We start from the raw sequence: 27,206 nt of genomic DNA, 5'->3' as shown, positions 1-27,206 counted from the left end.
GCGCAGTGGTTCGGCCAGCACCGGAAGCGCAGGGGGTTGGGGCCGCGGTGACGCGATTCTGTCCGCGTTGGAGGGGCCGGGCAGCTGCTGGAGTCGCCGCTGCTACCGCGTGACGTGGCATAGCAGAAGCCTAAAACGCCAGACCCGGAGCTGCCGCGCCAGTCGTCGAGCAGGTCCTCGCCCCGTTAGTTCGCGTTCTGGAGCTTCGCCCGACACGCCGGCTAGCGAGCCGTCTCTGCCGCCCTCTTTCTCCCTCAGCTCCTCTTCCTTCGCTCAGTTTGTTGGGAGCGTGAAAGGAGAAGGCCCGGGGACGCCCCAAACCCCCTTCTGCTCCTGCCCATCGCAAGTGCCACTACTGCCATGGGCCTCACTATCTCCTCCCTTTTCTCCCGCCTCTTCGGCAAGAAGCAGATGCGCATTTTGATGGGTGAGTGACGGCCCGACGGCTTGAGGGCAGGCGGGGTCTCAGTGCTTGGGGCGGCCTCGGGGCCTGTTTGTCCCCCCCCGCCCGCTGTGGTGGGGGGAGGGGCGGCGGCTCGGGGTCAGGAGGAATTCTTAAGGGGGAACAATGGGGCGAAAGGTGGACGGTCGCCCCAGATCTGTCTAAGAAGCCGGGCAGGGCCGCGGGACAAGGTTTCTTCCTCTGGCTTTGGCTTTCTCTCCTTGATGTTACTGAAATCAGACAGGATTGGGCGGAGATGTGGGGGAAGCGAACTCTTCTGATCTCGCTGAGCCCGGAAGACACTGGCGGGGCCCATTCTGAGAGTGCGGTCTGGCTCCTGCTTCTCCGGTGTGGGCAGCGGTCAGGACGCAGGCAGAACTACTCCAGCCTTCCTCCTCCCCCTTTCTGCTCCGTGTACACACTCTGCACACTCCAGTGGTATGTGGAGCGAGCGGTCGCCGGGAGCCCGGAGCCGCCCGAGGCAGGAAGTGACCAGGCCCAGAGCGGTGGCAAGGGAGCACCCTCGGTTGCAGAAGAGTCCGGAGTCCTCAGCGCTCACTTCTCCCAACTTACTTTGCGCTGGATTCCACTTCGTGTTCTTTTCCTTATTACTGTTCGTGAAAACTGAGTTTCAATCTTCAGTCACTTTTTGGCCACTCTCAAAAAACTAAGTACGTTTGGTTTACTGTCTTTGGTTTTCAAACTGATTTTTATCTAGCTGGTTAAGGTTTAACAAAAAGACTTTTAATTTTTTAAGCCGATAAGAAATTCCTAGTAACTGAACTTCGGGACCCTTAATTTTAGGATAGCCTTGTTCAGTAATAATTACAAAGGGTTTTAAAAAAGATTCTTGTGGAAAATAAGCTTTTAAAAGCTACTTTTCTACGCCATTTTTTTGTTTGGTTGGTTGGTTTTTCAGCTGAGGGAGAAGGGGCTTGTCACTTGGGTGATGTAAAGCAGTCCCTCCCCCATATTACTGTGAGTCGTCTCTACATCACAGCTAAGCTCTGTGGACCTCAGTAATGCGAAAAGGAGCTCCTCTAATTTAAATGTTGAAACTTGGTTATTCAGAAGCTTGTTTTTGTGGAGTGGGGAGGAAAAGTTGTATTTTCTAGTTTTCTAGTTCTAGTTCTACTTTAGTTCTTTGAAAGTTTTCCAAAGCTAGATTCAGTAGTAATTCGAGGTGTATGAAGACTACACATTTAGTTCCTTTCTGTTATTTCTGTCTTCTTTACAATTCATGGAATAGTTAATTTTTTCATAAAGATAAATCAAAATTTTTTCTCTTTAAAACTTTTTTAGATTTCATTTATAGAGACAATTTTTAAAGGAGGGCAAGCATATTAAGTTCTTAAGGTGGCTGAAAGTTGACAGTCTGAAAAGGATCTGAAGTCATTGGGAGGACTTTGGACTGTGATAAATGAATTTCCAGGCTGTTCCTTAAAGAAATTAACTAGTACTTGGTTTCCAGGAACTAGTTGTGTTCCTGGAAATGTACTATGTATGTCTTTTTACTTAATATTTATTGTAAATGAATTGCTGTATTTTGTACTATAAGTCTTTGGTGATGGCTTAAAGTTTCAGAGGGAGAAGAAAGGTAGAGTTATGCTATAAGCACTTTACTGAATTTACTGTATTAGGGGAGCATTTCTCCCCTTATCCCCAAAAAATAACGGTTGAAAGAAAATGGAAAAGCATTTAATTTTGTGTGTTTATGCAAGAGATAGAAGTCATGATTTGGAATTACTTTTTTTTATATTAAATATCTTATTACTCTGGTTTCCTATTCTTGTTTTGCTCTTTAATTTTGGGGTGATTAGGTTTCCTTGATTAAAAACACTAAAGTTATAAAGTCAAGTTTACTCATCAAATGAAGCATAACCTTAGGGGAGGATATTGCATGGGTAGGGAAAGAGGTGAAATGGAAGTTTGATAATTGATTTTTTGTCCAACTTTGTGAAGTGAATGCATAAATAATCACTCTCAAGGTCTCTCTCTGCTTGTGTTCAAGTTTAGAATTGAGTTAATGATTGCTTTTCTCATATTAATGTTCTCTGACAGATAAGTGCACTTTTTCTTTATTAGGCTTACATAAAATTCATACCTTCTTGAGTCAGTGACTTTTTCAGACTTTATCCCTTTTTTTTTTTTTTAAAGATATTATTTATTTATTTGACAGATCACAAGCAGGTAGAGAGGCAGGCAGAGAGAGAGAGAGAGAGAGAGAGAGAGAGAGAAGCAGGCTCCCGGTTAAGCAGAGATCCCTTTGTGGGGCTCGATCTTAGCACCCTGAGATCTCGACCTGAGCCGAAGGCAGAGGTTTAACTCACTGAGTCACCCAGGTGTCTCCAGTCTTTATCCTTTTTAAGTGTTACTGAAAGATAGCAGTTAGCACATGAATCTAGTTTGCCAAAGTACTGTGAAGTTAACGTTTTATTCCTACACTTGTTCTCCCAGAAGTTCAAATAATTTTAAAAGGTGTTTGAAGTTACAGCTTGTAGTTAACTAATTAAAAACCAATGCAGTGTTTTAAATGTAATGTTGCTTAAAGTATAGATGAACGGAAATTGTCTGTTTAGGTTTTTTTGAGAAATCACTCAGGTGAATGATATTATTGAATGATATTATTGAGCTTAAATTCAAAGATGAACAGTTTCCCATTTTAGATATTTCATGTAGCCCTGCATTACCTTATTTTTAGACTGATCTCCAGTGTCTTGATCTGTGTAATTTTGGGAAATGGCTCCCCAAGTTTTGTTTATGTTGGAAAACACTAATGTGTTCTGTAGAGGAATTATTAATACTAAGCTCTTTGAACTTGTAAGTTTTTTTTCCCATTGAAAAGCTGAGAAAATGTTGCTTTTTAAAGGATTGCTAATAACAGTGTAATTCTGTATTGTCTTATATGTGACTGCGGTTTTGTGGGGACCGGAGAGGTTCCTCTATTTGCCAATTTGAAAAATATTACTAATATTGTAAGTGAGTCTTCAAGCTATAGAGTGGGATTTCATGCCTTTTCCCTAGCATGTTTTTTTTTTTTAAGGATTTTATTTATTTGAGAGAGAGAGAGCAAGAGAGTGCGAAGGGGGAGAGAGAAGTAAGCTCTACACTGAGCAGGGAGCCTGATGCAGGGCTTGATCCCAGGACTCTGAGATCATGACCCGAGCTGAAGGCAGCGGCTTAACCCACTGAGCCACCCAGGCGCCCCAATATATATATATATATTTTTAAAGATCTTTATTTATTTGATAGAGATCACAAGTCGGCAGAGAGACAGGCAGAGAGAGAGGAGGAAGCAGGCTCCCTGCGGAGCAGAGAGCCCGATGTGGGGCTCGATCCCAGGACTCTGGGATCATGACCTGAGCCGAAAGCAGAGGCTTTAACCCACTGAGCCACCCAGGCGCGCATATATATATATATTTATAAAAGATTTTATTTATTTGAGAGAGAGAGAATGAGAGAGAGGGAGGAGAGAGAGTGAGTGAGTGAGCGAGGGAGCGAGCGTGCGAGTGAGCGTGAGAAGGGGGGAGTGTCAGAGGGAGAAGCAGACTCCCTGCCAAGCAGGGTGCCCCATGTGGACTCGATCCTGGAACTCCAGGATCATGACCTGAGCTGAAGGCAGTCGCTTAACCAACTGAGCCACTCCCTGGCACATTTTGTAAATACATTTATTATGTGATTTTTAAATCTTTTAAAAAATATTTATTTATTTGACAGAGAGAGAGAGATCACAAGTAGGCAGAGAGGGAGAGAGAGGAGGAAGCAGGCTCCCTGCGGGGCAGAGAGCCCAGGGCGGGACTCTGAGATCCTGACCTGGGGCGAAAGCAGCAGCTTAACCCACTGAGCCACCCAAGCGCCCGTGATTTTTAATTTATTTTTTTTTAAAGATTTTTATTTATTTGACAGACAGAGATCACAAGTAGATGGAGAGGTAGGCAGAGAGAGAGAGAGAAGCAGGCTCCATGCTGAGCAGAGAGGCCGATGCGAGACTCGATCCCAGGACCCTGAGATCATGACCTGAGCCGAAGGCAGTGGCTTAACCCACTGAGCCACCCAGGCGCCCTCCGTTATTTTTAATTTTTAAAATCTAAAAAATACTCCCCTTCTAAAAACAAGATGTTCCTTTTTAAGAAATTTTAAAAATATGGGAAGGAATAACTAATTCCACCATTATACTATTGTTAACATTTATTATAGTTATTGTCAGGCTTTTTTTTGTTTTTAAGATTTTATTTATTTATTTGATACACAGAGATCACAAGTAGGCAGAGAGGCAGGCAGAGAGAGAGAGTGAGAGGGACGCAGGCTCCCTGCTGAGCAGAGAGCCCGTTCCGGGGGATTCCAGGACCCTGAGATCATGACCTGCGCGAAGGCAGAGGCTTTAACCCCCTGAGCCACTCAGGCGCCCCTATTGTCAGGCTTTTAAGAGGAAATTTATGTTCTTTCTTTTTGACTTAGCTTATTATGAGCATTTTCTCAGGTCATTAGTTGAAAACATAATTGCCAGCCTTTAAAAAAAAAAAAAAAAGCCCTTCTGATTAGTTATGTTATACAAAGAAACAATAGAAAAGGCAAAAATCTTTAGTTTGATGCCACTAGAAGTTGATAAAAGTACATTTTTAGTTCTACCCTCTGGCATTATTGCAAATGGCTCTCAGACTTTGGTAATTTGCTGCTAATTAACGCATTGCTCCAAGTGCAGATATTTCTGATCTATTGGGTAGAAGTAAAACCTAAGCTTATAATTACTTTTCTGTACATCTGGTAGCCTTACTTTTAGATTTGATAGTCAGACTTCTGAAGAATTAGATAAAATACTAAGATACAGTGTGTCCACCAGAAAAACCTAAAGGCAAATAAATATCATTTGAGAGCTCTGGTATAGATTTAGGGGTTTTTTGGTTTTTGTTTTTAATTTAAAAAAATTGAGATATAATTCATATAACATAAAATTTATCCCTTTAAAGTATACAGTTTAGTGGTTTTGCTATATTCACAAACTTGTGTCATCATTGCCACTGTCTTTTCTTTTTTTAAAAAGAGCGCAGAAGAGTGTGCGTGCATGCGTGTGCAGAGGGAGAGAGATCTTAAGCAGGCTCCATGCCCAGCAAAGAGCCCAGTAGGGGCTCAGTCCACCACTGTGAGTTCATGACCTGAGCTGAAATCAGGAGTTGAAGGCTTAACCAACTGAGTCACCCAGGTGCCCCCACTATCACCACTGTCTTAATTCTAGAACATTTTCATCAGCCCTGAAAGAAACTCTGTACCCATTGGTGGTTACTGCTCCCTTTCTTCCCTAGTTCTTCTGCAACCACTCATCTACTTTTAGTTTCTGTGGGTTTGTCTGTTCAGGATAGTTCACATAATGTAATCATACAATGTGTCCTTTAGTGCCTAGCTTCTTTCACTGTAGCATAATGTTTTAAAGGTTCATATTATATCATATTATATCCTTTTTAAGGCTGAAAAGAAACTCCTTTCTATGGATATACCACATTTTGTTTATGCATTCACATTTGGTGGAAATCTGATTGTTTCCACTCTTTTGACTGTTCTAAGTAATGCTGCTGTGAACATTTGGAAACAAGTTTTTGTATGGGCATGTAATTTTAATTGTCTTGGGTAAATAAATACTTAGGAGTAGAATTGTTGGGTTCTGTGTTAACTATATTTAACACTTTAAGGAATTAACAAAACTTTTCCAGAGCAGCTACACCATTTTATATTTGCTTCAGGTGTGTGTGAGGGATCTAATTTTTCCATAAGACCTGGGGTTTTGCATCCTCTTCTACTTCCGTGACTCTGGGGACATTTCTGAACCTCAGATGCTGCATTTGAAAAAATGGAGGGTAATTGTAAGGTTTATGTTACAAAAATGTATGGAGTCACTTAGTGTTATGCTTGGAACACAATAAGCACTCAATTTAAATTATTTTTAAGTAATTACGAAGTTGTATTTTAAGCTTCCTGGTGGAAAATTGAAAGATAAAGGAAACCATGAGAAAGAAAAATACTCTGTGTGAAATTTTATCCATCTGAGAATACTTTTTCATCCCAGTCTCCTTTCTGCATTTTTTTTTTCTCAATTTGAGATCATGGAATCTAGTGTCTTTAACTTAAAATATAAATATTTCTTTGTGCCACACTTTAGTAGACATACTTTTTAATGATTGGCTAAGAGTTTTGGGGTAGTTTTATTGCTGTTAATATTTTGGTCAAAGTACAGGTCCAGTTAAGAAGAACAAGTAATTCCAGTATATCTTTCAATACAGTGACTTGTTTATGGGGGTGGACGGGAGGGGAGAGCATTGCTGGAATGTACAGATTAGTCTTATCTTGGCTAGGTGAGAATTGGTTATAGTTTCATTTTGTGGAGAAAACTCATTGCCAAATATTGCAACATTAAGGAAGTATGTACTTAAGAAATGACTGAAGTAGCACAAAATTGTTAGACCAACATGTTTTTGAGTAAAGAATTCTATATGATAAGTTTTAAGGATGGTATGCGTTCATTTGTGCATCTTTAATCTCACAGAATTTTTTTTTCTTTCTTTTTTTTTTTTTTAAGATTTTTATTTATTTATTTGACAGAGAGAAATCACAAGTAGTCGGAGAGGCAGGCAGAGAGAGAGAGAGGGAAGCAGGCTCCCCACTGAGCAGAGAGCCCGACACAGGACTCGATCCCAGGACCCTGAGATCATGACCTAAGCTGAAGGCAGCGGCTTAACCCACTGAGCCACCCAGGCGCCCAGAATTTTTTTTTCTTCTTAGATTTTATTTACTTATTTGACACACAGAGAGAGACAGTGAAAGAGGGAATAGAAGCAGGGGGAGTTGGGAGAGGAGGAAGCAGGCTCCCCACTGAACAGGGAGCCCAGTGAGGGCTCAATCCCAGGACCCTGGGATCATGACCTGAGCCTAAGCAGACCCTTAATGACTGAGCCACCTAGGTGCCTCTAGAAATTCCTTTTTTAAAAAAACTTGTGGTTTGCATTTATATGACACTTTTTTGTGAAACTCAAAAGATACCTTCATAATTTTAGAATCTTATATGTAGCTGTGAGCTATTTAGCTGTTATCTTACAGTTTTTATTTTTTAAAATAACTTCCTTAAAAAGCCTTACGGTTGCATTATTTTGTAAACACTTCCCCCCCTTTTTCATTAAAAATAATTGTATAAAATATATTCAAGGTTCTTAAGCAGTCATCTTCCTAATAGATACATCAGGAAATGTAACCAGGCCAACATATTCATAAAGGAAATGTGTTATATTGGAATTTTTTTTTTTTAATGAAAGTAACACATGTTTGTGTGAAGAAAATTCTAACTTAGAAGTAGAATATTAGTTATGCACACAAGCAGGTGTTAACAGTTTGGTTAAAAATTGGGTTCCCTCTGTGCTTTTCTATAACTTAAAATATATCATCATATTTGTCTTGGGTTTCTTTGTTCTGTGTCAGTATTTTTAGATTTAAATTGTTTTAGTGATGGTATGGGTTTTAGTTGGACTTCAATGAGAATTAGCATTTGCTATAGTTCTCAAAACGTAAATTGTATGGGTGGCTCAGTTGGTAGAGTCTGCCTTTGGCTCAGGTCATGATCACAGGGTCCTGGGATTGAGTCTCACTCACATAGGGCTCCTTGCTGAGTGGGGAGCTTGCTTCTTCCTCTCCCTCTGTTGCTCCCCCTGCTTGTGTTCCTTGCTCTCTGTCAATAAAATAAATAAATTAAATCTTCAAAAAAGATTTTTTTAACAAAAATTAACAAAAAGTTAACTTTTGTTTCTTTGGGTGTATTTTAGAGCTTGATTTTCTGATTTTTTATTTATATTGTCCTGTACTCAAAAAAGAAAGCACCTCCTGGTGTTTTTCTGATGAACATCTTAGTTTCACTTCTGACTTGGGCTTAATCCTATTTTGACTTATTTTTTTATTGATTTTTTTTGTTTGTTTTTGAGATAGTGCAAGCAGGCGCGGGGTGCAGAAAGGGAGAGAATCTTTTTTAAAAAAAATATTTTATTTATTTGACAGGGATCGCAAGTAGACAGAGAGGCAGGCAGAGAGAGAGAGAGAGGTGGGGAAGCAGGCTCCCCACTGAGCAGAGAGCCTGATGTGGGGCTCTATCCCAGAACCCTGGCATCATGACCCGAGCTGAAGACAGAGGCTTTAACCCACTGAGCCACCCAGGCGCCCAGAGCATCTTTTTTTTTTTTTTTCCAGATTTTATTTATTTGAGAGAGATCAAGCATGAGTGGGGGGAGGGGCAGAGGGAGAGCAGCAGACTCCCCACTGAGCAGGGAGCTGGATGCAGGGCTTGATTCTAGGACCCTGGGATCAGAACCTGAGCTGAAGGCGGATGCTTAACTGACTAAGCCCCCCAGGCACCATCAAGAATCTTTTTTTTTCTTTTTTAAAGATTCATTTGTGAGAGAGAGTATGTGTGTGTGTGTGCGCGCGCGCATGCAGGGGGGAGGAACTGAGGGAGAGAATCAAGGACTCCATGCTAAGCGCGGAGCTGGATTCAGGGCTTGATCTCAGGGCCCTGAGATCATAACCTGAGCTGAAACCAGGAGTCAGCTCCTTAACCAGCTGCACCACTCAGGTACCCCAGAGAGAGACCCTTAAGCAGTCTCCACATCCAACACAGAGACCAACTCAGCTCAATCGCAAGACCCTGGAATTATGACCCTCGCCAAAATCAAGAGTCAGATAGACTCTTAACTGACTGAGCCAGCCAGGCATCCCTTTTACCTTGGTTACTTAATGGTGAATTTTGCTTTATTTTAAAATTTGATCAAAATCACCTGAAAAGGACTTATTCTCTCAAGAGACAGCTACTGCTTTTTTTTTTTTTTTTTTTTTTTTTTTTAAATTTTAATTCGGGGCACCTTGGTGGCTCATTGGGTTAAGTATTTGCCTTCAGCTCAGGTCATAACCCCAGGGTCCTGAGATCCAGCACCACGTTGGGCTCCCTGCTCAGCCAGGAGCCTGCTTCTCCCTCTCCATCTCCTTCTGCCACTTCCTCTGCTTATGCTTTCCTGTTCTCTCTGTCAAGTAAATAAATAAAATCTTTTTAAAAATTAAAATTAATACTTAAATACAATTAATTAACATATAGTATATTATTAGTTTCAGAGGGAGAGTTCAGTAATTTGTCAGTTGCTCATAACATCCAGTGCTCTGTTATATCACAGAAACAAGTTTTCAAACAATGAAATGATCATATTGTTCTCCCCATCGTTTTCTGTATTTTTACTGAAGATATCAGACTTAAGGTAGTTAACTTTTGTTTCTTTGGGTGTATTTTAGAGCTAGATTTTCTGATTTTTTATTTATATTGTCCTGTACTCAAAAAACAAAGCACCTCCTGGTGCCAGTTGGTTTTTCTTGTGCCCATGAGTGAGGGCTTAGTTGCTCACTCTGTCTAGTAAGTATTATAGTGTTTTGGAAAGAATAAACCTGAATATCTCAGTATGAAGGAGTAGGGAAGACAGTTTGATTAAAAGAAACAGGATACAAAGACATAAATTGCCTCAGTGTACAGAGAAATCTTAAAGCGACCTTTGTAGGGTACAGTGCAGAAAAGGTTATATGGGTGGAAGGGGTATGAAATTGCCTATAGCCTTTAGTTCTCAATTGAACTGATAAAAGTTAAACTTACTTTCGCAGTAAGGTAAAGTAGGTAAGGGGGGGTGATTTCTGTGTGTGTGTTTTTTTTAACTTAACAGCGTTTGCTTCATGTGCCAAGTAATGCTTTGATTTAAATATTTAAAAAGCATCTTTGCTTCAATCATGAATGAAGTTGAATTCATTTCAAAATCTGATAGCATAAATCTAGATGGCCATATGTGTGATGTCCTTGGAACAATGATACATTCAGTGATGTTATTAGATATTGACCTTCATTTAAAAGGGTTTGACAATATAGAACGTGATTTTGAGATAGATTTTGAGAGATTCATACTTAAAAAAATGAGTATTTAATTTGCTCATCACTATCACTGTAATGAAGAGGTATACCCTCTTAATCCAGGATGGATTTTTTTTTCCTTCAGAAACAAGCACATTCTTCCCTACTATATCTGCCTCAAAGGAATTGTTTTTTAAGAATTTAGACGTTCATTACATTGGAGATGACTATAGGGCCATTTTTTTATAACCTAAATTAACCAGTCTTTTGTTCTCATTTCTGTGCATTTGATGTAGGAATGAATTTAGATATGGGTAAAATTGGCCTCATCTTCTTCTTCTTCTTCTTTTTTTTTTAAGATTTTATTTATTTGACAGACAGAGATCACAAGTAGGCAGAGAGGCAGGCAGAGGAGGAAGCAGGCTCCCTGCTGAGCAGAGAGCCCGATGTGGGGCTCCATCCCAGGACCCTGAGATCATGACCTGAGCCAAAGGCAGAGGCTTTAGCCCACTGAGCCACCCAGGCGCCCTGGCCTGATCTTCTTTTATTATCATTTAAGGATACTAGTGCACAGTCAACATTTTTTGGTAATTTTTGTTCACTTGTTTTTATGTGTTCTCTGATTCAGTTTGTAATGGGTTTTTAAAAATGATAGTAGTTCATAGAATTAATAAGGACTTGAGTTGGAAAAGATCTTAGGTTAGATGATTCAGTCTCCTTGTTTTACAGCTAATTCCTCTGGTCTCAGTTTCCTACAGTGACTGGTTTAAAGACACTTGACTGCTTTGTGGCAAAGCAAATCTAGAGACCAGAGCCTGAGTCAGTCAGATACTTCTCTCCTTTTCACTACTACATGCTGGCTCTCTAGGTCTAGAAAGAAAAATGGAAAGGCTTTCTGCAGCAAGTGTTGTCTTGGGATTCAGAAACGAAGTAATTTCTAACTCATTTGGGCCTTGAGCAGTTGACTTTTGCTTTCAAACTAGAAATTTGTTGTAAAATTAATTCATAGTGTGTGTTCTTTTGGTCTAGATTTAAAATCTTTAATGTCTTTTTCTAGTTGGATTGGATGCTGCTGGCAAGACGACCATTCTGTATAAACTGAAGTTAGGGGAGATAGTCACCACCATTCCTACCATTGGTAAGAAAGTTTACAGATGACTTTAATTATAATACTATATTGTAAAAGAAATAGAAGATGGTTTAATTTTGAAACAATTTTTAAGGCTTTATTATTTTGGAGAGCTTTATGTTCACAGTAAAATTGAGAGGAAGGTACAGAGATTGCTCGTAAACTTACCTCAGTGTAAATATAGCTTCTCCTCTTTATCAGCGTCCTCGCCAATTTGTTACAATTGATAACTGCATTGACATAATCACCCAAAGTCCATAGTTTACCTTAGGGTTCACACTTGGTATGCTTTCTATCGGTTTGGACAAGTGTACTATCTCATATATCATTATAACTGGCTTAGGTTTTTTCAGTTTATTGATTATCTAGTAGATTTTTGAAAAGCAATTCTGAGAGAATTCCATAGTAAGGGGTTTTATTTTCCTAATCACATTTTGCACAACTGTCTTTATTTCTTTGTAGGTTTTAATGTGGAAACAGTAGAATATAAGAACATTTGTTTCACAGTATGGGATGTTGGTGGTCAAGATAAAATTAGGCCTCTCTGGAGGCATTACTTCCAAAACACCCAGGTAAGGAATGTTTTACAGTTTGTATAACTTTTCTTTATATGTTTTATGCTTTAAAGTTTCTTTTTTTTTTTTTTTTTTTTTTTTTTTTTTTTTTTTTTTTTAAAGATTTTATTTATTTATTTGACAGAGAGAAATCACAAGTAGTTGGAGAGGCAGGCAGAGAGAGAGAGAGGGAAGCAGGCTCCCTGCTGCGCAGAGAGCCCGATGCGGGACTCGATCCCAGGACCCCGAGATCATGACCTGAGCCGAAGGCAGCGGCTCAACCCACTGAGCCACCCAGGCGCCCCTAAAGTTTCTTTTGATAACTACTATTTAGCTGGGTGTTGGCATTCTTATATGAGTTGGTTTCTTAATCACCACTTACATATTCTTCAGTTGAACACTCTCACTCATGCCTTTGAAGGCTAAATTACCCAGGGGGAAGAGTTACATAGCCATCATAACAATAATTTGGAAGATTAGGTGGGGGTGGTTCTCAAGATTGAACCAGGTGTCTCCTCAGTAGTTCTGTTTGTTTTGTTCTTAGTCTAGAAAGAACGTTCTGTGTAACTTTCTTGTCATTTTAATTTTTAATGAATAAAAAGCAATTAATAGCCCTTCATTTAGCCCAGTTAAGTGTTTACCTTATTAAAATAGACTAAGAAAAAAATATATTGGAGTGCCTTGTGGTGTAGTCGGTTATGCATCTGACTCTTGGTTTCAGCTCAAGTTGCGATCTCAGGGTTGTGAAATAGAGCCTTCACGTTGGGCTCTGCACTCAGTGTGGAACCAGCTTGAGATTCTAATTCTCCTGCCCCTCCTGCTTATTTAACTCTTTCTTTCTCTTTCTAAAATAAATAAATGAATCTTTAAAAATACATATTTATGTAGATCCATTTAATTGATTTGTATGGTATTTTTATATTATCATGTAGTATATATAATAGTGGCATTGGGAAGAAATACTAGTAGTCTGTGAGCAGGAGTTCTCAAATTTGGCTGCACATTAGAATCACCGGGGAGCTTTAAAAAAAAAAAAAGCCAAAGTGCTGATCATTAACTCCATACCAATTGAATTAGAATCTCGGGGGATTTAAACTAGGTATCAGTAATGCATCTCCAACTTTGATGTGCATATGAATCACTTGGATATTAAATACAGATTAATTTAGTAAGGTCAGACTGAGTAAGGCCTGAGATTCTGCATTTCTAGCAGGTTCTTGGGTGGTGGTCCTGCTGGTTTAGGACCTTACTTTGAAGAGCAAGGCTCTGGTATAAGGTATTTCAGTAGCAGCATTGTTGACATTTCAGGCTGAGTTAACTGTTCATTTTTGGGGTGAGGGGAGGTTCTCTGCACTGTGGAATGTTTAGCAGCGTCCCGGGCCTCTATTCACTGGGTGCCAGTAGCAGACCCCAACCAACCCAGTTGCAGTAACCAAAAATACCTCCATATATTCAAATTATGCTCTGGGGATAAAATTGGGCCCTCTTGAGAACCACTCACTACTCTAGTCTAATTCTTATGTAGGAACCAGCTGAAGCTTGAAGGACTTACTAGGACTGGAGAGGTGGTTCTTATTCTAGATTTCTCTTTAACCACTTTCCAACTCAGTTGTGTTTACTACCAGGAGTAGTAAACAGGGAGAGGTTTCTCATCAGTATTTGTTTACTATTGGAGTTGATGATACAGTTTTTAAGTAATGTGTGATGTTACAAGCACTTCATAAGTTTAAGATTCGCAGAAGTCATTCTTGTTCTTCCAACTCTTAAAACAGTATGCAAGTGAGGTATATTGCCACCAGGTGGCAGTGAATACCCTAGGTGAGCTGGCTGGAACTGGTTACCAGGTTTAAGTAGTGTGTCCTGTTAAATAAATGGCATGCTTTTTTATTTAAAAATTAGAATATTTCTGTTCATTAGGTGTGATTAGAAAATCTGTTTTTTAAAAGATTTTATTTATTTATTTGACAAAGAAAGACAAAGTGAGAGAGGGAACACTAGCAGGGGGAGTGGGAGAGGGAGAAGCAGGCCTCCCACAGAGCAGGGAGCCTGATGTGGGGCTCAGTGCCAGGACCCTGGGATCATGGCCCGAACTGAAGGCAGATGCTTAATGTCTGAGCCACCCAGGCACCTGGAAAAGCTTTTTTTTTTTTAAAGATTTTATTTATTTGACAGAGATCACAAGTAGGCAGAGAGACAGAGAGGGGGGGGGGAGTGGGCTCTGCGCTGAGCAGAGAGCCCATTGTGGGGCTTGATCCCAGGACCCTGAGATCATGACCAGAGCCGAAGACAGAGGCTTAAACCACTGAGCCACCCAGGCGCCCCTGGAAAAGCTATTTTGATGCAAGTCACATGCTTCAAAAAATTTCATTATGGAAATTGTCAAAGGTACACAAAAGTAGAGAGACTAGCATATAAACGTCCATGTATCCATTAGCCAACTTCAATTATTAGGGTATGGCCAATATTGTTTTATTGATGTTTCTTTCTGGTAGATTTTTAGATTATTTTAGATTATTATAAAGTAAGTAATCGTCATTTCATTTAGACAGTGGTTTTTTTTTTTTTTTTTAATATTTTATTTATTTATTTGACAGACAGAGATCACAAGTAGGCAGAGAGGCAGGCAGAGAGAGAGGAGGAAGCAGGCTCCCTGTCAAGCAGAGAGCCTGATGCGGGGCTCCATCCCAGGACCCTGAGATCATGACCTGAGACGAAGGCAGAGGCTTTAACCCACTGAGCCACCCAGGCGCCCCTAGAGAGTGTTTTTGAAGTAGAGTTAGGAACAGTGTAAAACTTTGCTAATCCTCAATTTGTAATTGTTGACCAAGAGTAAGCCTGATCTTATCCTGCATTTGTTTAGAATGCTTTGTAATATACTTTTGACTTTTTGTTTTGTTTTGCTTTTTAGAGGTGAGTGAGAGAGAGTGCGCTGATGCATGTATTGGGGAGGGGTAAAGAGAGAGCTGAAGAGAGAGAATCTTGAGTAAGCTCCATGCCCAACATGGAGCCCAGCATAAGGCTTGATCTCCCAACCCTGCGACTATGATCTGAGCCAAAATTAAGTGTTGTCCAACTTAATTGACTGAGCCACCCAGTTGCCCCATTTACTTTTGAGTTCTTGAGATTAGATCAATTCCTGGCCTCTTTGGATCATCTTATAATCAAAAGTCCCAAGTACTTATTCCTAGAGAACTCATGTCTACAGGGAAAGTTTTATGTGTTACCTGATGTAATCTCAGCTAAGCTCTTACACCAGCTTTTCTAACATTCCTGATCATTTCTGTTAGCTATAAAATTAAAAAGAAATGAATACTGTTTAATCATGTTCCTAGAGCCAGGACACACTGTTTATTGTAATAAATTCCTCTTCCCTTATTAGATAATTCCAATTATTTTGCTTTTCTAAATTAGTAAGTACTTGGTCTTTTAAGTAGTCTTTTATTTGTAGCCGAACTTACTTTAGAATCCTAGTTTTCTACACTCTTGATTCTAGGTTGTCCCAGGAGGTGAATAACTTTGAATTTATTACTGAAATACTTTTTCTCTCAATACTGTTACTTTGGAACCGATAGCATTAACTACATTTTAAAACAGAATAAAAATGGATAGTTAGTAGTCCAAATAAAATTAGATGCCTTTTGGAGGCATTGCCTCTTCTAGAGGAATAGACTTTAAAAAGCAGTAGCTTTTGGAATTAGGAGGGAAAGTGGGAGGCAACATTTACTAAATGCCTGTGATAAGCCAAGTGCAATACTAGATTCTTCTATATCTGTATGATTATGTTTAACAGGCTGATAAAGTTGGCTGGTGTGGTTTTATTTTTATAGAAGAGCAGGCATGTTCCAGGATTAGGTCATTTATGTAATAAGTAGTCTTGAGATTTGAATTTGGATATCTTTCCATTATGCCGTACTGGCTCTCATAGCACCAAAAGTATTTTCAGAGATTAGGATGTTTAAAATGATGGTTTCCAGCAAAGACAAAGGAAATGGGTTTGAAATTTGGTAGACCAAAGGACATCGTCATTTTAATGACCATAGCCTAGAATAAATATTAGGTACCCTGGCAAGCTCAGAACTGTAATGGTACTGAGGTATAAATACAGAATTAAGTAGCTCTTTGTCCTAAATGGATTTTATGCTCTTGGTGGATTTAATTTAGTTATTTATATAAATAAGCATAAGACAGTTTGTGATTAAGTGACAAATGATCAAAAAACACTTCAGTGGTCAGGGTTGTGGAGAGAATATTTAAAGTAATCACTTTAGGGGCGCCTGGGTGGCTCAGTGGGTTAAAGCCTCTGCCTTCGGCTCAGGTCATGATCCCAGGGTCCTGGGATCAAGCCCCACATCGGGCTCTCTGCTCTGCCCGGAGCCTGCTTCCTCCTCTCTCTTTCTGCCTGCCTCTGCCTACTTGTGATCTCTGTCAAATAAATAAATAAAATCTTAAAAAAATTTAAAGTAATCACTTTAGTATTAATAGGAGTAGATTTTAAGAAAGCTATTAAGGTAATCTCTCTCTAGTTGTGAATATCTGTAGGAGTGCTTACTACTTTTTTTTTTTAAGATTTTCTTTATTTATTTGACAGAGATCACAAGTAGGCAGAGAGGTAGGCAGAGAGAGAGGAGGAAGCAGGCTCCCCGCTAAGCAGAGAGCCCGATGTGGGGCTCGATCCCAGGACCCTGGGATCATGACCTGAGCCGAAAGCAAAGGCTTTAACCCACTGAGCCACCCAGGAGCCCCACTACTTTTCTTTTTGTTAAGAATTTCATATTGGGGGGCACCTCACTGACTCAGTCTGTGGAGTGTGACTCTTGATCTCAGGGTCGTGAGTTAAAGCCCCACAGTGGGCCTAGAATTTACTTAAAAAATAAATAGAAAAGAATTTCTCATTTGATCAAGTCAATAATATTGTGGAGCAGAGCCGACTTTTCCATAAGTAAGCCTACAAAAACCATTTTGTGTGCCCCTTCTCCCTCTTTTTTTAAGAAACACTTTGTGCATGCCTTTTACTGAATATGCTAATTAAGTCATTAGATTCATGCATCTTTAGCATCTTTCGTGGTTGTTTTTTTTTTTTTTTTTAAAGATTCATTTATTTGACAGAGGGAAAGAGATCACAATTAGGCAGAGAGCCCGATGCGGGGCTTGATCCCAGGACCCTGAGATCGTGAAGTGAGCCAAAGTCAGAGGCTTAACTTACGGAGCCACCTAGGCACTCTGATCTTTCGTTAGTTCTTTTTCCTTTTGTTCCCGCATAATGAACCATTCTGTTACTTATAATCCGCACTTAACATGAAAGGGAAGTGGGATAAAATTTATTCATAGTGTAGTTGAGAAAAGTGATCGGTTGGTTAAGAGTAAGTTTTTAAGATTTTTTAAGAGAGAGCATGTGCATGTGAGTGGGAGAGGAGCAAGAGGGAGACAAAGGAAAAGAATTGCCAGCAGACTTTGTGCTGAGCGTAGCGCCACATGCAAGGCTTGATCCCACAACCCTGAGATCCTGACCTGAGCCAAAATCAAGAATCAGATCCTCAACTGATTGAGCCACCCAAGCACCTCTACGTTTTTTTTTTTTTTTTAAATAACATAAGTCAAAATCACAAATAGTGCTCAAATCTATTTTTAGTACTTAGGGCCCTGTTCTTTTTTGTTGTTCTTTTAATAATGAGACATTGGCTTCTTGATGTTTAATTCAGTATGGTTCTTTTGTCTGTAAATATTTAGTTAATTTAAGATTAACTGTTGCAATTTATTTATAAAAACAATTTTTCCCCAGGGTCTTATTTTTGTGGTAGATAGTAATGATCGTGAAAGAATTCAGGAAGGAGCTGAAGAGCTGCAGAAAATGGTAAGAAAGTTTTTTAAATTTGTTATTTCCAAGATGTGTTTTTCAGGGTGACAATGGTGGTGTTAGTGGTTGGTACATCTTAGTGTGATTAGATTACACAAATGAATTGTTTCAGGGCTAGAAAGAACCTTGAGGAACAGTCATCACAGATTCTTAAGAATGCGCATAAAAACTCTAGAGCTTTTTAAACAGACAGAAGAGTAGCTACTTCATTAAGGTGGGAAGAGGGCTCAGCTTGTTTTTACCATGCTCCAGGGGTTGATAGGTCTCTGGTTGAGGATGTCTCCATTAGTCCAGTGCTTTATTTAATAGATAAAAAAATCTATAGGTTTGGAACTTTTGTGATCTAGGAATTTTGGTTTAGATATCTGTTCCCAAGGTCACTGGGTTCAGTTTTCTCTATTCTGTACCTATATAATATATACTCTGAAATATTTCATAGTAGCAGCCATGATAAAGAATTCCACCTATGGTAGTAGCATTTTGGTTGATGATGGTATTTTAGCTTTGCCGGGTATCAGATTGTTTTCATGTACAGTTGACCCTTGAACAGCCTGGGGGTTAGGAGTGCCGGCTCATGGCCCCCGCCCACCATGTGTACAGTTGAAAATCCATGTATAACTTTTGAGTCCTGAAAAACTTCACTGCTTTTGCTGGCCACAGTTTAGTGGTGGGCATATTGCCTCCTGAGGCCATGCCTTTCTGTCCTAGGTGGCTTTTCTTCTCACCAGTCAGAATTGGCTGCAACCCAAGAAGTAAGCAGCTGCCAAGCCCTCTGACTCTAGAGTGGGAGGTGGGGAGGGTGGGCCAGCACAGGTCTGGTGTCCAGGTGTGCATCCCAAGGACCACTTCACCCTGCTGCTCAGGCTGAGAGCACAGGCAAAATAATAACTCCTGGACTATAAATCAGTGGTTGATGCAAATGAAGAAAAAGCTTTAGAACAAATCGTGCAAGATAAGCAAATTGAAGCTAAAATTGAAGACCTGGAAAGGGAACCTGAAGAGTTAAAAATTGCTTTTGAAATGAAAAAGGCTTGTATTAGATAGGATGCAACTTTGAGCTGCACTTAAAAAAACCTGGAGAAAATTAACCCCAAGTGTGCTCATGGATAACATGAAACATGTATTAAAGCTAAATTAATAATGAAATCACACCAGGGATCTTGGAATTTGGAGGAAAAACTGATGTTGGAAAGAAGAAATTACAATTAAGACAAGCTTTAGAAATGTTTTATTTTTTTTTTTTTTTTTTTTTTTTTTTTTTTTTAAAGATTTTATTTATTTATTTGACAGAGAGAAATCACAAGTAGATGGAGAGGCAGGCAGAGAGAGAGAGAGAGGGAAGCAGGCTCCCTGCCGAGCAGAGAGCCCGATGCGGGACTCGATCTCAGGACCCCGAGATCATGACCTGAGCCGAAGGCAGCGGCTTAACCCACTGAGCCACCCAGGCGCCCTAGAAATGTTTTAGAACAAATGTTTAGACAAGGTTTTAGGAATACAGACTGAAAAGAGCAAACAGAAAGATGAATTTGGACAATATGGAAAATTCCGATGAGATGAAGACCATATCATAAAACCTGCAGATGGAGATACAGATTTCCTAAAGTTATTCAGTATGTGTTCCAGAACATCATTTTAGGGAGTAAAGGCAATTGGGCAGAGGATTTTGCGTTTAAGGAAGCTGTTCTCCAGCTTGACAAGAATCTCACTGTGATCTAGTAAGAATTCTGTTTTGACATTTTTTTGTTTTGGTCTTTGCTTTGTCATTTAAATAAAAGATTTCAAGTAAAATTCTTTTTAGTATCTTTGGAACTATTCTAATACTCAAGTTTTTTTGTGACTTGACACTTCAACATGGAATCTGTTGTTTTAAATATGATAATTAAAGTGACTGGCATACTCGAAAAGAATCTGAAAATCTTAGTCTTGGAAGGGTTCCAAAAGACATTTAATCCAGCTTTCCACTGAATGTGGACATTCTTCTGCAGCATTCCTGGCAGTCCCACCTCTCATCTGGAATACTTTTATGCATTTGTGAGTCAACTAAAATACTAGAAAAGTTGGAAAACGATATCCACATCCTTGATTTTATTTCAACTGTCAGTTGTATTTTACAAAAATATATATCACTTTAGATTTATCTCACACAGAAAAACTAATAGCTTACGCTTGCCCTTACCAATAACACTTGATTAACACTTAATTTTGAATGGTATGTGTGTTTTATATTGTATTCTTTAATGAAGTAAACTAAGGAAAAAATGTTATTAGGAAAATTACAAGGAAGAGAAAATGCATTTACAGTAATGTGCAGCAAAACAACCATGTATGAAGTTGACCCACACAGTTCATACCCATGTTGTTCAAGGGTCAGCTGTATTTATATTGTAAAAATTGTTGGAGATGTACTTTGTCATGGTTTCAAACTTGGATAACTGTAAAATATTTACTGAAATGAAATCTTAATTCTCATTCGTTGCTTTTAAGACAGTATTGCAGTTTGTGCCAGTGTATGTATAACTAAGTCATGGTAGTTTGTCCAAGGAGTTAAATATCACGCCTTCTACTCTTTTTGTAAACAGCTTTATGGAGGTATAATTCATATACCATAAACGTCACTCATTTAAAATATGTAAGTTATTGGTTTTTAGTATACAGAATTTGCAAACATTAACCACAGTCTGATTTTATAACATTTTTATTGACCATAAAGAAATTCCCTAGAACTATTAGTATTTATTCTCCATTTCTTCCTTCAGTGTACCCCAAACCCCCAGCGCTTATGACCACTCATTTACTTTATATGCATATGCCTATTCTAGGCATTCATATAAATAGAATCATGTAATATGTGGTTTTTAAAAATTTTTTGTTACTTTTCACTTAGCATTAGTTTTCAGCACTCATCCGTGGTGTGGCATGTGTCAGTACTCATTCCTACCAGTGTCTACTCTTGTATTTACTTTTATTATTCTATTACTTACTGTTTACTCCTATATTATTTATTATTATATTCTTACATTATTCTTGAATATTTTTCACGATACTGCTAATGCCTAGTCATTGTACTGTTGTCCTCCTGTTGTCTAGCCCTGCTGGCTGGAAGGGAATAAAAGTCCAAAAAGAGTCCTCTACTACTGAGTACCATAAGATGCTGCTGTAAATATTTATTTCCATATGTGTTTCTTGTCCTTACCAGTCCTGACATTAATATTAATGGGTGATCATGAAAGCTCAAATGAATGATGTACTTTAATGGAGTGCAGGATGATTGGCTTGAAAAATAGTTTTGCTTTACTTGAAGGCATATGAGTTTTTTCTTGGGTTTTAAAAATTGAAGGATATGAGATTTAAGTGTGCCTGAACTTTATGTTGTGAAATTAGGTTGATGTTTAATAATGTGTTCAAGGTTGAATAAGTGGTATATACAGGAAGACAGTGTTTTACCTACTTTGTCACAGTGATTGAGTTCAGATTGTTAGTTGTTAACATCTTAGCTTTTATTTTCAGCTTCAGGAAGATGAGTTGCGAGATGCAGTGTTGCTGCTTTTTGCGAACAAACAGGATTTGCCAAATGCTATGGCCATCAGTGAAATGACAGATAAATTAGGTCTTCAGTCTCTTCGTAACAGAACAGTAAGTATTTGGAGGTTCATGTTAATCTCCTGACTTAGAATTAATGTAATTGTTTAAGAAAGTATTCACTTCAATACATATTAAGCAATTGTCGCTTTTGGACAGATAATAAACATACCATTTAAAAAACAAAAGCAGTAATACACCACAAACATGAGCCCTTCCAGACTTTTTTATAAATGTGTGTTCAAGGGGCGCCTGGGTGGCTCAGTGGGTTAAGCCGCTGCCTTCGGCTCAGGTCATGATCTCAGGGTCCTGGGATCGAGTACCGCATCGGGCTCTCTGCTCGGCAGGGAGCCTGCTTCCCTCTCTTCTCTCTCTCTGTCTGCCTCTCCATCTACTTCTGATTTCTCTCTGTCAAATAAATAAATAAAATCTTTAAAAAAAATTATAAAAAAAAATGTGTGTTCAGTTTTTAAACTATGTTAATATCTCCCTTGACCCCCACTCCCCGCCCTCGCCAAGAGAGGAGTAGAGAGAGAGAGGCTCCACGGCCAGTGCAGAGCCCAACATGGGCCTACATCTCATGACCCTGAGATCATGACCTCAGCCAAAATCAGGATTCGGTCACTTAACTGACTGGGCCACCCAGGGGCCCCTCCATTTTTAAACTTTTAATATTTATCTTTTAAGGAGCCAAATGTTTAAATACCTTTATTTCATTGGATTTTTGTTAACTTTATCTTTAAAACATTTAGTATCAATAAAGATGTAATTTCTTTTTTAAAGATTTTATTTATTTATTTGACAGATCACAAGTAGGCAGAGAGGCAGGCAGAGAGAGAGGGGGAAGCAGACTCCCCGCTGAGCAGAGAGCCTCACACGGGGCAGAAAGCTTAGCCCAAAGGCAGAAGCTTAGCCCACTGAGACACCCAGGCACCCCATCTAAAGATTATTGATATTATTTGTTTTAATTTTATATCTTTCAAAGAGCTCTGCAGCAAGTATTTTGTAATTTGGTTTTCTTACTAAAACTGCAATATTTTTGCAGCCGTATTTTAAATTTTTTATTTTTTATTAACATATAATGTATTATTAGCCCCAGGGGTACAGGTTTGTGAATCGCCAGGTTTACACACTTCACAGCACTCAACATGAGCACATACCCTCCCCAGTGTCCATAATCCAGCCACCCTCTCCCTACCCACTTCTCCCCAGCAACCCTCAGTTTGTTTTGTGAGATTTAAGAGTCTCTTATGGTTTGTCTCCCTCCTGATCCCATCTTGTTTCATTTTTTCCTTCTGTACCCCCAACCCCCCCGCGTTGGCTCTCAGATTCTTCATATCAGGGAGATCATATGATAATGGTCTTTCTCTGATCGACTTATTTCACAATTGACTTATTTTGCCCAGCATAATATCCTCTAGTTCCATTCATGTCGCTGCAAAAGGCAAGATTTCATTTCTTTTCTTTTTTTTTTTTTTTTTTAAGATTTTATTTATTTATTTATTTGACAGAGATCACAAGTAGGCAGAGAGGCAGGCAGAGAGAGAGGAGGAAGCAGGCTCCCTGCCGAGCAGAGAGCCCGATTTGGGGCTCGATCCCAGGACCCTGAGATCATGACCTGAGTTGAAGGCAGATGCTTTAACCCACTGAGCCACCCGTGCCCCAAGATTTCATTTCTTTTGATTGCTGCATAGTAAAGCCGTATTTTAGATAATCTTGTTTTATACTGTTTGCCTTTTAACATCCAAAGCTTGTGAACTATAGTTATGACATTAAACAAGTTTTGAATTTAAAATTAAAAGAAACATCATGGCACTCCTAGGTGGCTCAGTGGGTTAAAACCTCTGCCTTCAGTTTGGCTCAAGTCATGATCCCAGGGTCCTGGGATGGAGCCCCACATTGGGCTCTCTGCTGAGCAGGGAGCCTGCTTTCTCCTCTCTCTCTGCCTGCCTCTCTGCCTACTTGTGATCTCTCTCTGTCAAATAAATAACATGAAATCTTTTAAGAAAATAATAAAAAAAAATACTATACTTGTTCTCCAGTAGCTTGTTTTAGATTAGTGATTTAAATACCGGCAAAATACAATCTACTGTTTTATATGTAAATATGATATCACAAACTTTAATGTGACTTGTGCTTTACAGTGGTTTTTCACTAAGTTGTCAACAAGGCAGATATTGTGCTGTGGGAGTATCTGTATAGGCTGTTTGAGATGTACCAGGCTGATTTAAACAAGATAAACTGTAAATGGTACCAGTTTTCAGGGCTGTGAAGATAAGAATTTGTACCTTTTACCAGCCTTCTAGGTTACTGGGGTGTTTGTTATTCAAATAATTATTGCCAGAATGGTATACTTGCATTGCCCTTGTGATAGTAAAGTAAGGTCTTTATTGTAAGGCAGAATAAAATGGTTCAGTAAAGAAAAGTAATAAAAATAAACTATTGCTTAAAAGAAATTAAATTGTTTTCTAGATCTTTTCCTTGCTCTTTGTTAACATTTCATGGCATTTCATACACTTTCTGTTACCACCAAAAAGTGAAACTTTTTGGAATGCAAAGACTGAAGATAGTGAAATTATTTGAAAAGCTTGCCTCCAGTATCAACAGTGCCTATTCTTTTTTAAAATTTTGCCTCCTATACTCCGAATGTAGTTTTATGGGAATCAAAAGAGGGTCAGAAGGACCTGATGGGTCCCCTTAAGTAGTTACTAATCTTCCTATGAACGTTCTTTTCAGATTAAGGAGTGGATTGTTGATAAAATCTAATGAATAGCTTTAATTGAGACAGGAGTTTTGTGAGAAGTGTGTATGAGAACACTGTAGTTCTGTATATATAGTTCGATATAGTTACTGAGATTATTAAATACAAAAGTCATGGTGAGATGTAAACTGTATTTACTTCCTTTTTTTTTTTTTTTTTTTAATTTATTTATCTGACAGAAATCACAAGTAGGCAGAGAGGTAGGCAGGGACAGAGAGAGGGGGAAGCAGGCTCCCCACCAAGTAGAGAGCCTGATGTGGGGCTCGATCCCAGGACCCTGGGATCATGACCTGAGCCGAAGGGGAGGCTTTAACCCACTGAGCCACCCAGGCGCCCTCTGTATTTACTTCTTTATTTCTATAGTTTTATATATTAGTTTTTTGTTTCCCTTTTCCTGTACATGTATGGTAACTGCTGACTAAATATTGTGCTTGCACAGTTGGGCGGAAATACTTAATGTTCTGATTAAGAAATTTTAAAGACTGGTTATATATAGTGTTCTGTTAATCAAGTATTTTCTTGTTCTTTCTTTACAGTGGTATGTTCAAGCCACTTGTGCTACACAAGGAACTGGTCTGTATGAGGGACTTGACTGGCTGTCAAACGAGCTTTCAAAACGTTAAATGAAACTGGATCTAAACAAGGACACATTTGATAGAATTGGTCTAGGCTTGTTACAACAAAATTAGTTTGCATCTTGGTTATTAAACAGTATCTGGGACTGGTTTGGGCAGAATATTACAGCGTTAAAACTTATTTTGTTGCCAATTATCGTTTACCAAGTGTAATATTGCTATTTAGCAATATGCTTGGTTTTAAAGAAATTCTCCTTAACTTGGGAAAAAAGTGTCCTCTTTTAATTTTAATTCCCTTAAGCCTAAATGCCTGGACATAGCTATTGTGACACCTTTAAATAAATCCGTTTTGAATGTTTTTTGAGCCCACACGAAATAATGTTTTAAAGTTTTCCCCTTGCTACTTTATCATTCCTGGGGCGGTCTGCTGATTTAAAAAAATGTAGCATTCCATTTGTATTTATTTTTCTCCCTTGCCAAAAAGTTTTTCTAATACTGCTTGTACCAGCCAGGGAAATGCTCCAAAACACTATTCAGATCTCTTGCACTGAGGAACTTCTATTTTTCCCCCCTTATTGAACCTGGCTTTCATCAGCCAAGCTTACCTTAGTGTGGTTTGGATTTGATAGCTAATTAGTTCAGTGCTGGTTGCAAAGAGTTCATATTGAGATGATTTTTAATACCCAGCAGATTGTCTTCCTTTATATTGTATCTTTTTTATGTTGCATGTTGCTTTTTGGTATCAGCCTGACTCTTTGCCCAGTATATGATAGTTCTGCTGATGTTTATTGTTTATCGGTGAACACATCTTCATTAAGAGTTTTTGAAAAACTTATCAAACTCAGTAAGTTTTCTTCATAACCCATTTATTCCTAATAAAATGATAAAAAATATGTAATGTGTGTGTTCTTTTTGAGTCTAGAAGATATTTGAAATGGATTTTCTTATTTAGCACAGTAATTTGCATATATTGCATTTTTGTAAACAATAATACAGGTCTCGGTGAGTTAACTAATTGTTTAAATTGGAAAATAAGGTATGGGTTGCTATCGTGTATAACAGAGTGGGGAGTAGCTTCAGAATTTTAGTTTCCTTTAATAAAATAGAACTTGACACTGTACATTTCTAAACTCACATCAAGAGTAAAAAGCTGTAATAAAATGAACTGCCCAAAAAGCATGTATGCATGTGTTTGTTTCACAACTAATGCTAGTTAAAAAAATGGAAGTGCTGTTTGCGTGGCACAATGCAGACCTCAAAGGATATGCTGCTCTCCTCCATCAAGGAGTTAATAAGCACATTTAGTTTCAGCTCCACATATTTCAAAACTTCTATGGAGAGCTGCATGTAATGAATTCTTTGTTGATAAGGCAATAATGGTATATATAGTTAATGAACTACATTTTTGAGATTATTAAGGACTCACCTTCGTAACCTTATGAGTAACTAACTTAGTTTGTCAATAATATTTTATGTATCTTACACATCTTTCAAATTCTTTTTTTTTTTTTTTTTAAAGATTTTATTTATTTATTTGACAGAGAGAGATCACAAATAGATGGAGAGGCAGGCAGGGGAGGGGGGGCGGGAAGCAGGCTCCCTGCTGAGCAGAGAGCCTGATGTGGGACTCGATCCCAGGACCCTGAGACCATGACCTGAGCCAAAGGCAGCGGCTTTAACCCACTGAGCCACCCAGGTGCCCTCCTTTTTTTTTTTTTTTCTTTTAAAGATTTTATTTATTTGACAGAGAGAGAGATCACAAGGAGGCAGAGAGGCAGAGAGGGGGAAGCAGGCTCCCTGCTGCAGAGCCCAGCATCTTTCAAATTCTTACTGGCTTTTACAGCTTCACATACATTTCTGGATTGAAATCTTATTTCCAAACCAACTATATGCTGGTAAAATGATAAATATTTTTGAATCATAAAATAAATAATAAAAAAGAAATGCCAGAACAAGTGAAAGGAAATTGGAATTAAGTAGTTGATGATTGTCATGTAGGTTACTGGGGTAAAGTGTGTGTTTAGCATGGGTCACTCGATGTAAATGCAACATTGTAGCCCACTGGATGAATTCTCCCTTCTTCTGTCTGAATGAGAAAGGTATCCTTCCTTGTTGGATAAAACTAATACATGATGTAGTATGTGTAGTTCTGTGGGTTTCAGCTAGGTTATATTAAACTTCCAGTAGGTCCAGTGTTGTGGTCATAATTAAATGACCACTGTATTTTAAAAACAAACCCAGAATGCTTTCACAAACTGAAAAAAGGAATAAATAGAATCCATATAATCTTATTTGTGATGTAAAGCAGCTCTTACTATCATTGTTGGAAAGGATTGCATTAAGAATCTATAAAATTGCCTACTTTTCACCAAATGGGTTAGATTTGCAAGATTACTTTTTTT

At 38.8% G+C, this 27,206-nt stretch overlaps 1 protein-coding gene across 1 annotated transcript; it reads left to right on the top strand.

Moving 5' to 3' along the window:
- On the top strand, positions 1-25,983 carry ARF4 (ADP ribosylation factor 4). The gene is made up of 6 exons (XM_059161260.1): positions 1-427; positions 11,410-11,490; positions 11,944-12,053; positions 17,815-17,886; positions 21,397-21,522; positions 24,766-25,983. Exons 1-6 carry the CDS (start codon positions 361-363, stop codon positions 24,850-24,852), a joined length of 543 nt encoding a protein of 180 aa, XP_059017243.1. The 5' UTR covers positions 1-360; the 3' UTR covers positions 24,853-25,983.
- Positions 25,984-27,206: the final 1,223 nt, after the last annotated feature.

The sequence above is a fragment of the Mustela lutreola genome, chromosome 2 (assembly GCF_030435805.1).
Source record: "Mustela lutreola isolate mMusLut2 chromosome 2, mMusLut2.pri, whole genome shotgun sequence".
Classification (NCBI taxonomy): domain Eukaryota; kingdom Metazoa; phylum Chordata; class Mammalia; order Carnivora; family Mustelidae; genus Mustela; species Mustela lutreola.
The sequence above is the reverse complement of the archived record's forward strand: the minus strand, read 5'-3'. Positions and strand labels throughout refer to the sequence as shown.